We start from the raw sequence: 17,599 nt of genomic DNA, 5'->3' as shown, positions 1-17,599 counted from the left end.
GTCACAGTCTCACTATAAGTCGCTATTTGCCACCATTACTAGTATATATACAGTGGGGCAAACAAGTATTTAGTCAGCCACCAATTGTGCAAGTTCTCCCACTTACAAAGATGAGAGAGGCCTGTAATTGGCATCATAGGTAGACCTCAACTATGAGAGACAAAATGAGAAAAAAAATCCAGACAATCACATTGGCTGATTTGGAAAGAATTTATTTGCAAAGTATGGTGGAAAATAAGTATTTGGTCACCTACAAACAAGCAAGATTTCTGGCTCTCACAGACCTGTACCTTCTTCTTTAAGAGGCTCCTCTGTCCTGCACTCATTACCTGTATCAATGGCACCTGTTTGAACTTGTTATCAGTATAAAAGGCACCTGTCCACAACCTCAAACAGTCACACTCCAAACTCCACTATGGTGAAGACCAAAGAGCTGTCGAAGGACACCAGAAACAAAATTGTAGACCTGCATCAGACTGGGAGGACTGAATCTGCAATAGGCAAGCAGCTTGGTGTGAACAAATCAACTGTGGGAGCAATAATTAGAAAATGGAAGACATACAAGACCACTGATAATCTCCCTCGATCTGGGGCTCCACGCAAGATCTCACTCCGTGGGGTCAAAATGATCACAAGAACGGTGAGCAAAAATCCCAGGACCACACGGGGGGACCTAGTGAATGACCTGCAGAGAGCTGGGACCAACGTAACAAAGGCTACCATCAGTAACACACTACGCCGCCAGGGACTCAGATCCTGCAGTGCCAGACGTGTCCCCCTGCTTAAGCCAGTACATGTCCGGGCCCGTCTGATGTTTGCTAGAAAGCATTTGGATGATCCAGAAGAGGATTGGGAGAATGTCATATGGTCAGATGAAACTAAAATAGAACTGTTTGGTAGAAACACAACTCGTGTTTGGAGGAGAGAGAATGCTGAGTTGCATCCAAAGAACACCATACCTACTGTGAAGCATGGGGGTGGCAACATCATGCTTTGGGGCTGGTTCTCCGCAAAGGGACCAGGACGACTGATCCATGTACAGGACAGGATGAATGGGGCCATGTATCGTGAGAGTTTGAGTGCAAACCTCCTTCCATCAGCAAGGGCATTGAAGATGAAACGTGGCTGGGTCTTCCAACATGACAATGATCCCAAACATACCACCCGGGCAACAAAGGAATGGCTTCGTAAGAAGCATTTCAAGGTCCTGGAGTAGCCTAGCCAGTCTCCAGATCTCAACCCCATAGAAAACCTTTGGAGGGAGTTGAAAGTCCGTGTTGCCCAGCGACAGCCCCAAAACATCACTGCTCTAGAGGAGATCTTCATGGAGGAATGGGCCAACATACCAGCAACAGTGTGTGCCAACCTTGTGAAGACTTACAGGAAACGTTTGACCTCTGTCATTGCCAACAAAGGATATATAACAAAGTATTGAGATGAACTTTTGATATTGACCAAATACTTATTTTCCACCATAATTTGCAAATAAATTCTTTCCAAATCAGCCAATGTGATTGTCTGGATTTTTTTCTCATTTTGTCTCTCATAGTTGAGGTCTACCTATAATGCCAATTACAGGCCTCTCTCATCTTTTTAAGTGGCAGAACTTGCACAATTGGTGGCTGACTAAATACTTTTTTGCCTATATATATATATATATATATATATATATATATATATATATATATATAAACACCCAGTATATCTCCCATAGTTTATAGACACTATAAATTTCATGCAAACTAATCGGCATACACTTACTGGCATTTTGTTTTACTAAAGACTGCAGAATACTGGTTTACATTTTTTGAAGAAATTTGATTTTTTAACCTTTTTTTTTATTGGATATGTTTTACAGCAGAAAGGTTTTTTTTTTCTTCAAAATTTTTGTGTTTAATAAAAAATACAAAACCCAGTGGTGATAAAATACCACCAAAAGAAAGCTCTATTTTTGTGAATAAAATGATATAAATTTAATTTGCGTACAGTGTTGCATGACCATCCATTTGCCAGTTTAAGTAACACAGGGCTGAATAGCAAAAAATGTCCTGGTCATGAAGGGGTAAAATGTTCCGGATCTTAAGTTGATATTTTAAAAAAAGTTTTATTTTTCATCCTGCAAAAATTTGTAGACAAATGAATCAAATTTAAATTAATGAATATGTTTTACTTGGATTTAATGTGTTATTAGCATTTCATTAATTAGGACAACAGAAAACAACAACTTCGCTAACACAAAGCAAAGACATTCCAGATAGACTTGAGCCCATCAGAGTCCCCATCAGAGTCACCCCTTACACCAGGGTCGCCATAAGGGTTCCTTCTTACATCAGAGAGCTAGATTAAAATCATGCCGCGGGCTGAATTTGGCCTGTGGGCCGTAGTTTGGAGACCCCGGAGTAGAGAATGGTTAAAACCCCTGTTGTCACATGGGGGTCCCCATTAGAAGATTCCCCCCTCTAATCCTGTTCTAGTGACAAATAAAATTTGAAATTTCCCTCACTTTCTGTCTTGGTGACATTGGTGTCTAGGGTAAAAAGTATTAATCTTCCTTTCAACTTCTAAACACGTTTGGCTTCATAGTCACTTTAATCATGAGTACCGACAAGTGGCACTGAAGGGCCACAAGCTAATCACCTCTGATCTTCTACATAACGTTTTTCTGTTTGTCAGGTGAGAAGCTCCGTGTTTTGGGATACAATCACAATGGGGAGTGGTGTGAGGCCCAGACCAAGAATGGACAGGGCTGGGTGCCCAGTAACTACATCACGCCAGTCAACAGCCCTGAGAAGCATTCCTGGTACCATGGACCTGTGTCTCGAAATGCTGCAGAATATCTGCTGAGCAGCGGGATTAATGGCAGCTTCTTGGTTCGGGAGAGTGAGAGTAGCCCCGGACAGAGGTCCATATCGCTGAGATACGAAGGCAGGGTTTACCACTACCGTATCAACACTGCTTCTGATGGAAAGGTAGGACGAAATTCTTGACTTATTGATTTCGCTTTATTGCTACTGATGATGATGTTTGTTACTTTATTTGTGTTGCATTTTGAGGGAGTGACATGCAGGTTTTTTGTTTTACTTTTTAATTAAACACCGCACATACTTTGTTTTTGAATATATTATACTAGAGGCTTGACTTCCCTTTCTGCTGGGATAAGCCCCAGCCACCAGACTGCTCTCTGTACAGTAGGAGTGCCCTTACTACATATCTAAACACAAGATCAAAAATATATTACAGTTTATCACTCCTTAGATCCCTCTTTCTCAACCTTTTCAACACAGAGGAACCCTTGATAACGTTCTGGTCCCAGAGAGCCCCTGCTAATAATTACTATGGGGGATGGAGGGAGGAATGCTCCCTATACTTGTGGTCATTGGAAAAAATTCCCCCATCACAGATAGCTAAAAGGATCAAAGGTGTCAGTGGGAACTTATCTGAGAGGCAGACATTTCTCATTGCTCAAGGACCCCTCAGCAGCCTGTGGAGGAGCCCTAGGCTTCCACGGAACCCTAGTTGAGAAACCTTGCCTTAGATGCTTTTTATTTTGGACTTTTTTCATTTATTCTCACCTGGTGACCCTGCCACTTCCTTGTCTAGTATGACAACACTTTCTCACCATACAGTATGTATGTAGGAGAGGCATTGTCGCTCTAGGATATTTGTGCAGAACCCTTCCCCCTCCATCTCCAGAGATGTTCTGCAGTCCAGAGGAACATTGATAAACAGTTGATGTTTTTTAAATATAGATTGTACACCCCTTGAGGGTTAGGGACTGATGTGAATGTACAATTTATATGTAAAGCACTGTGTAAATTGGTGCTATATAAGTACCTATAATAAGAATACATAAAATACTTGTGTTTACTTTTTTCATCCTTTTTCCCAGTGCTGCTGACCCCATGCAGCCATTTCCTTTGTACCTACACTCCAGTGATTGCTGCATGGTATTTCTCAGGGCAGGTTTTCAGAGGGTGAGTAAACTATAATGTGTGGTACAACGGCCACTTGTAGTCTGCTTCGTAAGCCTGGGTGACGACACAGGAGCACAGTTGGGAGACAGAGACAGGGTTTTGTCACCCTGTAACAAGCAATAAGTGAACATTTAATCGTCATACAGGCATTTGTTTATTGACAGCTGACTATTAAAATTCCTTTTGAATGTGCATAAACAAGTTAAAGTAGAACTAAAGAGATGAATACTCCCCTTTCTTCCAATGGTCTGTGCCACTATCATCTGTGTGCTGTTTTTCAGCCATCTTAATTAACTGGCACGGGATCTAGTTGTCCTGGCACACAGGGACTGGGAAGACTACTGTAAGCTGAGCTGCGCATGCGCAGCTCAGTTTGTATGCTGGGGAACACTGAGAGCAGGCAAGTGTGTTTTATTGCGGAAGGGACATTACTTCTCTCTTCTGCAATAAAAAGCCTGTCTGCTTGCAGTGAATAACAGTGGAACTGCTTTAAATTGCACTTGTGCCCAGACCATGGACATGAAATGATATACATGTTCTTAACAAGAGGTAAAAAATGTATTTATTCTCCAGTTTCCTCCTACACTCCAAAGACATGCTGGTAGGTTAATTGGCTCCCGTCTAAATTGGCCCTAGTATGTGTATGTATGAATGTAAGTCAGGGACCTTAGATTGTACGCCCCATCAGGGACTGATGTGAATGTACAATATATATGTGAAGCGCTGCGTAAATTGACGGCGCTATATAAGTACCTGGAATAATAATTACTATCACTGCAGTTAAGTGGAAAAGCTGAAAAATCAAGATCCCATCCTTCTCTTCCTGGTCCCCAGTCTATTAAGACATTTTTTTTGGTGGTATTTTCTTTTTTCTCACCTATGCGAGGTAGTCGTACACTGGGCCAGTTCTTGTAGCTGCTGTCTTTTTCCCAAATTCGGGAGAAGTTCTTCTTTAAATACCGTATTTTCCGGCGTATAAGGCGACTGGGTGTATAAGACGACCCCCTAATTTTCCAGTTAAAACATTGGTTTTGGGCTATACTCGCCATATACGACTACCCCCTTTCCGAGGCAACACCATTTAAAAACATCAGATTTTTTTATTGAAAGGGTTATGACTTACCTGTACTTAAAATCCTTCAAAATCCTCATGTTCATCCTCTGACATCATAAGTTCATGAATGACATCTTGTGATACATTTGTAAGACAGTCATCATATGGATCAAATTCCAAATCAGATGGTTACCGCTGGATGTGCGGTAATACGGTAGCTTCGGCTACATACAGTATATATACAGCCTGCTGGATGTGCAGTAATGTACATACTGTATACCGCGCTGTCCCTATGACAGATTAATCTGTCAGCCCGCTGGATGTGTGGTATATACAGTATACTGAGCCAAGCTGTTTCAAAATGTACCGGTACGTCCCTACTGTAATCAGCCCACTGGATGCGTGTATGTACAAAGCCTGCTCGGATTGGCTGAGGTTGTGACATCATCAGCCCACCTCTCTGACTCAGCCAATCCGAGCAGGCTTTGTATTCATTAGTAGAATACATCGCTTGCCGTGATTGGCCCAGTGTATACTGTATGTAGCCGCAGCTACCGTACATACACGCATCCAGCGGGCTGACGTACCAGTACGTTTTGAAACCGCTTGGCTCAGCGCAGTATACTGTATATACCGCACATCCAGCGGGCTGACAGATTAATCTGTCATAGGGACATTTGTTTTGATCCAGCTTGGCTCAGCACGGTATATTGTATGTACAGTATTACCACACATCCAGCCAGCTTGACCCAAACAAACTCAAGGTTCACATTTTATACCCTGCGTATAAGACGACCCCCAATTTTTGGGGTATATTTTTAAGTATAAAAAGTAGTCTTATACGCCAGAAAATACTGTATATACCGATTGGAAAATTCACATTAAAGTGATCACATTATTTGTCCAAAAATCTTTAAATGTACTCTAGATTTCCCTTGAAATGGTTTACTACTTTTAGCAAGAAAGCCATCTGCCTGCTGATTTGCTGCCCGTCGAGGTAATAAAACATGCTGAAATGAGCTTTGGCTCTGCATGGCCTTTTTTGGCTTTATGCAGCACTACATTGATTCTTAGGGGCTGTGCACCGCTGATAACTCCTCACGTATTGTGACTGCTCAGTTATAGAGTCTTAACAAATACACAAAGGGGATTTAAATATAAAGAGAATGGACCTCTGTGTTTTGAGAGTGAGTTGTATGGCAATTTCCTTTGCGTGATGGCATTCCTTCATTCCGCCTGTCTGCTTTGTGCCTGTGGAAAGTCATTGTGTACGAGGCAGGCACTATACAGTTGGAGAAGCAGGCAGGCTCCAGGGGAGGGGGTTACTCTGAGGACAGAAGATGTTGTTCTGTTCAGCATGCCTGGAAGGCCACTCATACTTCTCACTCACTGTGAGCTCTTCAGCCACATGCCTGAGATTCTGTGCATAAGTTTCCAGCTCTGGGGAGCCATGTCCCGGCGGCTGACTTCCACAGAGCCTGTAATGTAATCAGCCTGGCTCCACAAGCTGCTGATGGACAGAAAAAAATATAGATATAATTCCAGTGTCATTCATAAAGAAAACACCAGCAATATATATATACAAAAATATAATTCTAGCAATTTAAGTGTTAATTACAACATTGTTAAAGCTGAACTTCAGGCAGCTTTTAAAGACACAATTAAATATAGCTCTGTATTTATTACCACATCATTAAATGTATAGTTTTTTTTTCATGCAGACAGTGTCAAAGTGTTATAAACACTTTGTTACAAACATGAAGCGTCTATTTATAATGTTTTTCACTTAGGATTTACACGTATTTCCAAATTATTCCAATTAGAAAATTGTGTGACTTTTGAGAATAAAGTTGTGTGATTCTTGGCTGAAAATCGTTATAAATAGACCCCTTATTCCTAAGGAAGTAAACATGGACCAGATAAGCAAGTCATTTAAATTGTAAGTGATTTTAAAGTCCCCCCCAAAAAAAACAAAAAAACATGTTACCCACTCTGTGCAGTTGGATTGCACAGAGTGGCCCCCAAACCACCTTTTCTGGAGCCTCCTGCAAGTGCTGTAGACTCCTCTTCTTCTTGATGCTCCCCCATAGGAAGTCTACTCCTACGAGGGCACACCTATGGGTTCTCTCCCGGGCTGGGCTGTGTGCATCTATTGACAGATACAGTGCTGGTCGCCTCCCCCCCAACTCCCTCCTCACTGGATTTGACTGACAATAGCAGGAGCCAATGGCTTATGCTGCTGCCTGCCAATCCCTGTGTGAAGACGTAGGGTGGAGAGAAGACTGCAGGTGGGCACAGCGCTGGATCAATCCAGAAGTCAGGGAAGTGTATAGAGGGGGAGGGGGGCACAGCAAGTTCTAAAACATTTTACCTTAATGCAGGGAATGTATTAAGGTAAAAAACATTTTAGCTTTAAAGGCTAAGTTCATCTTTTACATAAACTGGCCGGACTGCCGGTAGTTTAAAATACAAAGGGCTGTTAATGATATTGTTTATTACAAATGCCATACCTGTTGGCCTGTTCTGTCCACCATGAAGCCTGGCCAAAATAAACCCAGTGTTTATATTCCTACATCCTAGCTTATTTCCAGGACATGGAACAAAATGATGACCGAAAGTCCTTTTTTTTTTTTTTTTTTTTTTTTAAAGACAGGAATGCTCAAGCTTTTGAAGAGTGAGGGCCACCTAAGTGATTTGGCAACCGGTCGTGGGCCATGATGAAATGGTTCAGAATTTTGACTTTTTTTTATTTTGAATAGCATGGTGAACATGTTCATCCTGCACCCTCTGCACGGCGGGAGGGAGAGGAGGAGAAGCTGAATTTCAGTGGTTGCAGGAGGAAAATGGAGGATTGGTTCCTATATATGCTACCCCTTCTGTTCAAGTGTAAAACAAAATGTGACATGGAGGCCGCACAGGCCCCCTGGAGCATGGGGCGGAGTCACCATTGTGACCTCTGACACTATACTAGTGGGTGGGTAATATAGGTAGAAAAAAAGTCTCAGTTATGGCGTTTTACTGCCTCCCAAACTACAAATGTAAATGAGCCTTTCCTAAGCCCCCTATAAAGCTGCTTTCACACTGATGTGCTGTGGTTTACCCTCCCCGTGAGTGCAGCACAGCTGAAGCTTTCCTGCGGGTTAGCTGCGCTTTGTCATAGACTTCTATTATATCTTGCAGGTCTGCTGCACTTTCTAAAAGCACACTAAAACTCCTGTATTCGGGAGTTTTGGTGTGCTTTCAGAAAAGAGTCTTGAGAGTCTTTGCTGCGCAGCTTTGACCTTTTACTTTATTCTTCACTTCCACAGTCTTTCTTCCCACTGTACAACTGGTCCCCAAAGCCACTCTTCTTCATGCCTTGCCCAAGAAAAGCTTTCTGCCAATGGTCCTTCACTGTGATTTGGGGTGCTGAGGGCCCGCTTATATTCCAGGAGCATCGGAGAGAAGAGAATAGCCCCAGCTTTCAATTTATTTATCACCCCCGTGATTAAGCAAGCACTAAAATTCTTGCAGTGTGGGGAGAGCCTCACTGCAAGGTGATTTTTGGAATGTTGGCTGAAGTGTAGCTTTAAAGTGTGCCTTGTCAGAGTTTACATGCTTGTATTGTCATATTTTCATGATTTTTGCATATCATATGCAAATGTAGATTTTCTTTCTAGTGTCTTACATTATTTAAAGTGTATGTTACCCTACATATTCAGTTTCTATTTGTGTCTTAACATATGTGCAAATCAAAGTGTTTATCCTTTCCTTGATTGAACTGGGCCAGCACAGTGGCTAAATGGTTAGCACTTCTGGCAGCACAAAGGTCGCCGGTTCGAATCCCAACCATGACACTACCTGCCTGGAGTTTGCATGTTCTCCCTGTGCCTCAGGGTGTTCCGATTTCCTCCCACACTCCAAAGACTGGTAGGTTAACTAGCTCCTATCTAAACTGGCCCTAGTTTGTATGTGTATGAATGTGAGTTAGGGACCTTCGATTGTAAGCTCCTTGAGGGTTAGGGACTGAAGTGAATGCACAATATATACAGTGGGGCAAAAAAGTATTTAGTCAGCCACCAATTGTGCAAGTTCTCCCACTTAAAAAGATGAGAGAGGCCTGTAATTGGCATCATAGGTAGACCTCAACTATGAGAGACAAAACGAGAAAAAAAATCCAGACAATCACATCGGCTGATTTGGAAAGAATTTATTTGCAAATTATGGTGGAAAATAAGTATTTGGTCACCTACAAACAAGCAAGATTTCTGTCTCTCACAGACCTGTACCTTCTTCTTTAAGAGGCTCCTCTGTCCTGCACTCATTACCTGTATCAATGGCACCTGTTTGAACTTGTTATCAGTATAAAAGACACCTGTCCACAACCTCAAACAGTCACACTCCAAACTCCACTATGGTGAAGACCAAAGAGCTGTCGAAGGACACCAGAAACAAAATTGTAGATCTGCACCAGGCTGGGAAGACTGAATCTGCAATAGGCAAGCAGCTTGGTGTGAACAAATCAACTGTGGGAGCAATAATTAGAAAATGGAAGACATACAAGACCACTGATAATCTCCCTCGATCTGGGGCTCCACGCAAGATCTCACCCCGTGGGGTCAAAATGATAGCAAGAACGGTGAGCAAAAATCCCAGGACCACACGGGGGGACCTAGTGAATGACCTGCAGAGAGCTGGGACCAACGTAACAAAGGCTACCATCAGTAACACACTACGCCGCCAGGGACTCAGATCCTGCAGTGCCAGACGTGTCCCCCTGCTTAAGCCAGTACATGTCCGGGCCCGTCTGAAGTTTGCTAGAGAGCATTTGGATGATCCAGAAGAGGATTGGGAGAATGTCATATGGTCAGATGAAACCAAAATAGAACTGTTTGGTAGAAACACAACTCGTCATGTTTGGAGGAGAGAGAATGCTGAGTTGCATCCAAAGAACACCATACCTACTGTGAAGCATGGGGGTGGGAACATCATGCTTTGGAGCTGTTTCTCCACAAAGGGACCAGGATGACTGATCCATGTAAAGGACAGAATGAATGGGGCCATGTATCGTGAGATTTTGAGTGCAAACCTCCTTCCATCAGCATGGGCATTGAAGATGAAACGTGGCTGGGTCTTCCAACATGACAATGATCCCAAACATACCACCCGGGCAACGAAGGAGTGGCTTCGTAAGAAGCATTTCAAGGTCCTGGAGTGGCCTAGCCAGTCTCCAGATCTCAACCCCATAGAAAACCTTTGGAGGGAGTTGAAAGTCCGTGTTGCCCAGCGACAGCCCCAAAACATCACTGCTCCAGAGGAGATCTGCATGGAGGAATGGGCCAACATACCAGCAATAGTGTGTGCCAACCTTGTGAAGACTTACAGGAAACGTCTGACCTCTGTCATTGCCAACAAAGGATATATAACAAAGTATTGAGATGAACTTTTGATATTGACCAAATACTTATTTTCCACCATAATTTGCAAATAAATTCTTTCCAAATCAGCCAATGTGATTGTCTGGATTTTTTTTCTCATTTTGTCTCTCATAGTTGAGGTTTACCTATGATTCCAATTACAGGCCTCTCTCATCTTTGTACAGTTGTGGCCAAAATTATTCAACCCCCACTGAAATTGAGTGTTTTGGCCAGTTTGACATTGCTTTTGATCATTCAGTCATCTTGCTTACATTTACATTAAAGAGGCACTTGTAGGTCAGACAAATATAACATAACAGTTATAATGAAATAACCACAAATGTCTTTTCTGTGCTCACAGCATTATCAGTTTTATTCAACCCCCAAGTGACATTCAATCTTAGTACTTAGTACAGCATCCTTTTACAGTTATAACAGCTTTTAAACGTGAAGCATAGCTTGACACAAGTGTCTTGCAGCGATCTACGGGTATCTTCGCCCATTCTTCATGGGCAAAGGCCTCCAGTTCAGTCACATTCTTAGGCTTGCGCACTGCAACTGCTTTCTTTAAGTCCCACCAGAGGTTCTCAATCGGATTTAAGTCTGGTGACTGCGATGGCCACTCCAAAATGTTCCAGCCTTTCCTCTGCAACCATGCTCTAGTGGACTTGGAGGTATGCTTGGGATCATTGTCCTGTTGAAAGGTCCAACGTCTCCCAAGCCTCAGGTGTGTGACGGACTGCATCACGTTTCCATCCAATATCTCCTGGTACTGAAGAGAATTCATGGTACCTTGCACACGCTGAAGCTTCCCTGTACCTGCAGAAGCAAAACAGCCCCAAAGCATGATTGACCCTCCACCATGCTTCACAGTAGGCAAGGTGTTCTTTTCATCATAGGCCTTGTTCTTCCTCCTCCAAACATAGCGTTGATCCATGGGCCCAAACAGTTCTAATTTTGTTTCATCAGTCCACAGAACACTATCCCACAACTTTTGTGGTTTGTCCACATGGCTTTTGGCATACTGCAGTCGACTCTTCTTATTCTTTGGAGACAGCAAGGGGGTACGCCTGGGAGTTCTGGCACGGAGGCCTTCATTACGCAGTGTGCGTCTTATTGTCTGGGCTGAAACTTCTGTACCCACATCTGACAAATCTTTTCTCAGTTCCTCAGCAGTCACACGGGGACTTCTCTCCACTCTACGCTTCAGGTAGCGCACAGCAGTCGAAGTCAGCATCTTCTTTCTGCCACGACCAGGTAGCGTTTCAACAGTGCCCTTTGCCTTGAATTTGCGAATGATGCTTCCTAAGGTGTCTCTTGGTATGTTTAACATCTTTGCAATCTTCTTATAGCCATTGCCCTTCCTGTGAAGAGAAATCACCTCTTCTCTTGTCTTCCTGGACCATTCTCTTGCCTTCACCATGTTTGTAACCACACCAGTAAATGTCTAGAAGGAGCTGAGTATCACAGTCATTTTAAAGCTGCCTAATTGGTGCTTATTATGCTTGATTGCTGCTCGGTGACATCCACAGGTGTTTTCAATACCTGATGGAAAGCACCTGTATGAACCTCTGTTCTTCAGAGTGGTAGTCTTTAAGGGGTTGAATAATTGTGGCAATGAAGAAACCACATAAGAACCATTTACTACTGTATTACATAAACAATTGATGTCATTTTAGTTGCATTTGGGTAGTTACAACGTCCTTGTAGGATTTGATTCTGAATACAATTCCAAATGTACACTATAGTCCCTAAACCCCTTTACAGCATTGGGGGTTGAATAATTTTGGCCACAACTGTAAGTGGGAGAACTTGCACAATTGGTGACTGACTAAATACTTTTTTGCCCCACTGTATATATGTATAAAGTGCTGCGCAAATTGACGGTGCTACATAAGTACCTGAAATAAAATGATAAAAATAATAATAAAATAACTGGCCAATCGCCCTTCGTCCTTATTCAAAACTGACCACACCAAGTTACAGAATGCCATACACATGCACTGTGTGCCGGTCACTTCTGTAGTCGTTTCCGCTCCCATGCTCTGCCATGCCATGTAGATCAGTGCTGTGACCAATCACAGTCTGCTCTTTCAATCGCAGCCAGTCAGATCCGAGAAAGGAGGCATATCCATCTGGAACGCAGTGATCACTACATATTTCCCTGTCTCTTGTTACATGTTAGGTACCCGCCCCCTCGCTATCAGGAAGAGTAGCGCTGTGCAGTCACGTGACATTGAAAAATGAATATCATCGTATAATTGGTAATTATTACAGGGGTAAGCTAGCCAGTCCAGATTAGGATGGTCTTGACCTTCAGGGCTGTCTCTACACATATATAGTAAAAAACCTAATGACCAAATTGTTTGAAATTCTGCTGACAAAATTTTTTTTGTGATAGTCCCCATTGTTACGTATTATATATCCAGTCCTTTTTCTAGCACAAAAGCAGCTAAATATGTTAAGTATGCCATAATGAAGTGAAAGAATGTGGATTCTGGCATAGAGTAGGCAAACCTGCAAAACTGGGTTAATCCTTATGGATTTCTAAAGCCGGCAACTGGGCATAGCGAGAATTTAAATACTAAATTATTCGATGTGACTTGGCAGAGCTGCGGCTCCATCTCCGCTTTTCGCAGCAACCACAAACCCCCTTGGCAACAGATCCAAAGAATCCAGCGTGCCTGTAATCTAATTACTCCAGCCTCCTGCCCACTCTTAGAACATCTTGCAATCTGTTGTAAATAAACAAATACAAAGCTGACATCACTACCGATGGATGGAGCAGAAGGTTGGATGGAGAGGAATGCACAAGAAGAGGCAACGTCGACACTTTTTCCGAGGAGTTCTGACCTTTGGATGGGACTTCCATGTTTATCCCAATTTCCGCATGTCTGACAACTTTTGCATTGTATTTAGACATGACCTTCAACTTTTTTTTTTCTCCAGTTGAATTTAATGTAAATAACGTGGATTTTTTTTTTCTTAAAGAACAATGTTCTTTTAAAAGTGTGCCTTTCAACATTTATTGGAAGTTTTGTCGTCCGCCCACTAATTTGTTACATAATCGCAAATAATTTTGTTTAGAAAATGGCTTATTTTTGTATTTCCAACCTCCCAGTTGCTCATTTCTCACCTAAGTGAGAGTGACATCCTCCGGACACATCCCAGAGGCTACAGATTAGTAAGCAGGCGTCAAACATCAACATATATCAGTACTTACTGACCTGCAGGCAGCATTGGACCATAAGCGCAGAGATAAAAGATCAGATGGGCTCAGTAGTTCAGGCTCAGTCTTTAGCTCTCTTGGGGGTTGTAGTGCATCTGTGCAGGGGCCTGGTACCCTCTCCTCTGATGGTTGTCCCTACTGTGACTCCCTTCATTCTTCTGGTCATAGAGCCAGGCCGTTGGCCACAAAAGCTACATCCTTTCTAGCGAGAAATTTTCTGCCACTATATCATAGTTGATGCACAGAATGTCTGTTTTTCTTGGAGCTTTGGAAAGCAAGAGGCATGGCTGTGCCCCTTCGACCTCTCCTGCTGCATCAGTCTTTGACTTTGCCCTTCAGCCAGGCCCAGATTTTTTCTTTTCCTCATAAATGTTTCACCCAAAAATATCCTGTTAAAGAATGTTTCCTTAGGAAATTAGCAATTGCAATTCCTGTGATAGATCTGGCCGTTTCTTATCCTAATTGACCCTCACTTCTCCCATGGAGGATTACCCTGTGTTTAAAGATTCAGAATATGAAAGGTTTGATGCCCTCCTTCAAGTGGTTGGAAACCCTTACATTAGGGCTTGACAAATTTGCTTTGAATTTAGGAGCCAGTTAAAATGTTAGGAGCCAGGTGGGTGGGTGGGGGGCAGCAGAACTGGAGGGGGAATTGTCACAGCAGGGGGCAGTGTCATGGGAGGGGGGCAGCAGGACAGAAGGGGGGAGTATCACTGGAGGGGGGCAGCAGGATGGAAGGGGGGCAGTGGGACAAGAGAAGAGAAGTATCATGGGAGGGGGGCAGTGGAACAGGTCGGGGGCACTGTCACACACACCTTGGGAATTGCCAGTCTTCCCAGCTCTCACCTCTCCAACAGCAGCTCTGTCAGATGGCGTCAGTGGAGAGGATCTGGTGCCAGGAGGGGTAGCTGAGCCTTTGTATTCCTGGTTGTTGTGGTCGGTGGGCAAGGGAGGGGGGCACCGAGCTGGTGGTGGGGCTGTCCACTGTCCTGCCACATTGGTGGCTACAGTCTGCAGATGGTGCTCCTCTGGGGGGAGAGATGCATGTATAGTTGCCCATTACCATTAATGGTGGCATTGATGGGCTCCGGTGTACAGTGCTGCAGCCGCATTCTCCGCCCCATGGGCTCTCCACAAAGGGTGTGGCTATGTTGTGGAGGACAAGCCTTCGGTGTCCTACGGGGGGGGGGGGGGTGTCCTTTATGGGGGTGTCTGGGGAGTATGGGAGGATTCTTTGCCCAGGAGAGGTGTGCATCGGTGGGCTCCACCTGGACTCCGGGGGTCCCAGGACACTGGGCTGGGCTCCATTCTGTGGGGCAGGAGAGAGGGACCAGCTGAGGACATGGGGTGAGGAAGTGCGGGGCAGTGCGAGCTAACGGGGGCCCAAGCCTGGGATTTTTCAAGCCCTATCTTACATACAGTATACCCACTAAAATGACTAACCTCTGGTTATACAGAGCTGAAACAAATCTTCCCACATAAGTTGTACCCGTTTATCTGTACTCACTTTTCTCTACAGCCTTCTGAAACCGATCAAAGGCTTTTTCTCTGCTCCTGATGGCAGGGGGCAGGGATCTGACATCCCACACTTCAGCACAGCATAATAGGGAGAGCTCAATATAATCTGAGACCTGAGCAGAGGGAATGGATACACCTGCTCTACATACTCTTATAGGGAAACATAGATGGCTGAGGCTGCCAATCACCTGCTGTGTGCTGGAGATGGGGCTCGGCAATCTCCCTAGTTTGTTGTTGATATAACCTGTTAAAAATGACTCATGCAGGTAGCAGAGGAAGGAGACAGCAGGCAGAAGTGACACTTGGTGTTTTACATTGTGGCAAGTATACACTATAGAAGGATATGCTTTGTTCATTTTTCAATTCATAGTTTTTGCAACAACTTCTTTGCTCTGGTGGGCCTTGCCATGCATCACACAGTTGTGTCTATGACATGTCAGACATTTGCTGCCTAGAACCCAGTTCTTCCTTATGGATCCCCTCTTGGCAGAATTTGTTCCAGCCCTGCCCACCATTCACATCCGGGGCATGGAAAATTGACGCATGGACTTGCTTAGTCCTCAGTGTCTGGATCCGGGAAATGGACTCTCAATCTGGAGGTCTTTCATTTTTTTTTGCCACAGTTGTGAAGCACCAGATGTAGGTGTCCTTCCACTCAGATTCAGCCAGACACTGGACAGATTTGTCGCAAGGTCCAGGGACCCTCGGGTCTTTCCAGTTAACACTCGTCATGGGACCAATGCAACCTGATCTGTTTTTTTTCCATCCCTCCAGGTTTTCCTCCTGCTTTTTAGGATCGAGAAGGAGGGCATTAAGGCAGTCCTCTCCACTGAATTGGCCCAGGACTCACACATACAGAATCTCTGACACTCTGAGAGTGCTTCCAGGTCATCTGGGTGTCCTGTTGCAAAAGGCCACTTTTTGATCCTGCTTCTCAGTGACTGGCTTTAAAGGCATGACTGTTGAAACCACAGTCCTGAAGGACAGAAGCCTTTCAGACTCAGTCTCAGTGTGAGTCCAAGAACTTTCATCCTACAAGGTAGTCTATGAGACATAACCTGTCCTTCCTCCAAGAAAGGGAGTAGCACCTATCTCTTCCCCTGTTCATTCCTCTGTATCCCCTTGGGATCTAAACCTGGTTTTCTCAGCTCTTCAGACTGTCACCCTTTGTATCTACCAGGGATATTCCTCTGTCTGACCTTGTCCATAGGGTTTTTTTTTTATTGTACCTATCACCTCTGCAAAAAGAGTCTCTGAGTTAGTGGCCTTATTATGTAAGAATCCCTCTTTAGTGTTGCACATTGACAAAGTTGTTGTGAGACCCATGGCTTCCTTCCTCCCAATGATGGCCTATGCCATTATTCTTAATCAGGATATTGTCCTTCCTTCTTCATGTCTGGGTCCGAGACATCCTATGGAATTTTCTCTCACTCTATCTGGACATGGTCCACGCTTTGAAAAGTTACCTCTCAGTTACTACCACTTTTAGGAAATCAAATTCCCTCTTTATGCTCCCTGAACATTGCTTCAAGGGTCTTCCTGCCTCTCACCCCACCATTGCTAGGTTGATCAAACAAGTTATCGTTGGATCCCATAGTCTGAAGGATAAGGGTTCCTTTTTTCCGTTTTAGGGAACATTCTACCAGATCTGTCTGTGCTTCATGGGCTTTTCAGCATCAGGCATCCCATTCCCAAATTTGCAGAGCTTCCACCCAGGCTTCTGTTCACTCATTTGTTAAGTTTTACCAGGGAGATGTTTAGGCCTCCTTTGATGCTAGGTTCTGCTGTCTGAGTTTATGGAGCTCTTGCTGACCTATTTGTTCTGTTGCCATTGTTTGCTGTTTTATCCACCTCTCAGTTTGACTGCAGTTGGTCCTACCTACCACTACCTTGTCCACTAAGTTGTCTCTGGCATTACTCAAAAACTTCCACTTATGTGGTAGGCACAATGTCCAAATCCTCCAGAGTGCATTGCAGGTGGTTAAGCATTTCACTGCAAGCCAGATGCGTTGTAATTTGAAAACATCAACAGTGAAAAAAAGCTCCCTACGCACTGTTGTGCTTATCTGAAGGCCACACGAAGTCTGGCTATTGACTCTGCAGACAGTTGGCGACTCCTGCGCACTGTGAGCTTCAGTATGCACTGACCCACTCTGTCATTTTACGGGGCCTACAACTTCGTGGCTGACTTGCTGTTGTTCCCAGTTGCTTCCACTTTGTTATAATACCACTAACAGATGACCGTGGAATATTTAGTAGCAAGGAAATTTCATGGATGGACATATTGCACGAGTGGCAACCTATCACGGTACCACACTTGAATTCACTGAGCTCCTGAGAGCGACCCATTCTTTCACAAATGTTTGTAGAAGCAGTCTGAATGCCTAGGTGCTTGATTGTATACACCTGTGGCCATGGAGGGGATTGG

At 43.9% G+C, this 17,599-nt stretch overlaps 1 protein-coding gene across 2 annotated transcripts in view; it reads left to right on the top strand.

Annotated features, from left to right (window-relative positions):
* Positions 1 to 17,599, top strand: part of ABL1 (ABL proto-oncogene 1, non-receptor tyrosine kinase) — a 375,160-nt gene that overhangs the window by 286,823 nt on the left and 70,738 nt on the right. For both annotated transcript variants that reach the window (XM_089669033.1, XM_089669032.1), the window contains one exon: positions 2,674 to 2,969. In XM_089669033.1, coding sequence (XP_089525159.1) covers positions 2,674 to 2,969 — 296 coding nt within the window. The remainder of the gene's footprint in view (positions 1 to 2,673; positions 2,970 to 17,599) is intronic.

Source organism: Staurois parvus, unplaced genomic scaffold (genome assembly GCF_062004578.1).
Source record: "Staurois parvus isolate SC_StPar_1 unplaced genomic scaffold, SC_StPar_1.0 ptg000068l, whole genome shotgun sequence".
Taxonomy (NCBI): Eukaryota; Metazoa; Chordata; class Amphibia; order Anura; family Ranidae; genus Staurois; species Staurois parvus.
This window is presented reverse-complemented; position numbering and strand designations above follow the sequence as displayed.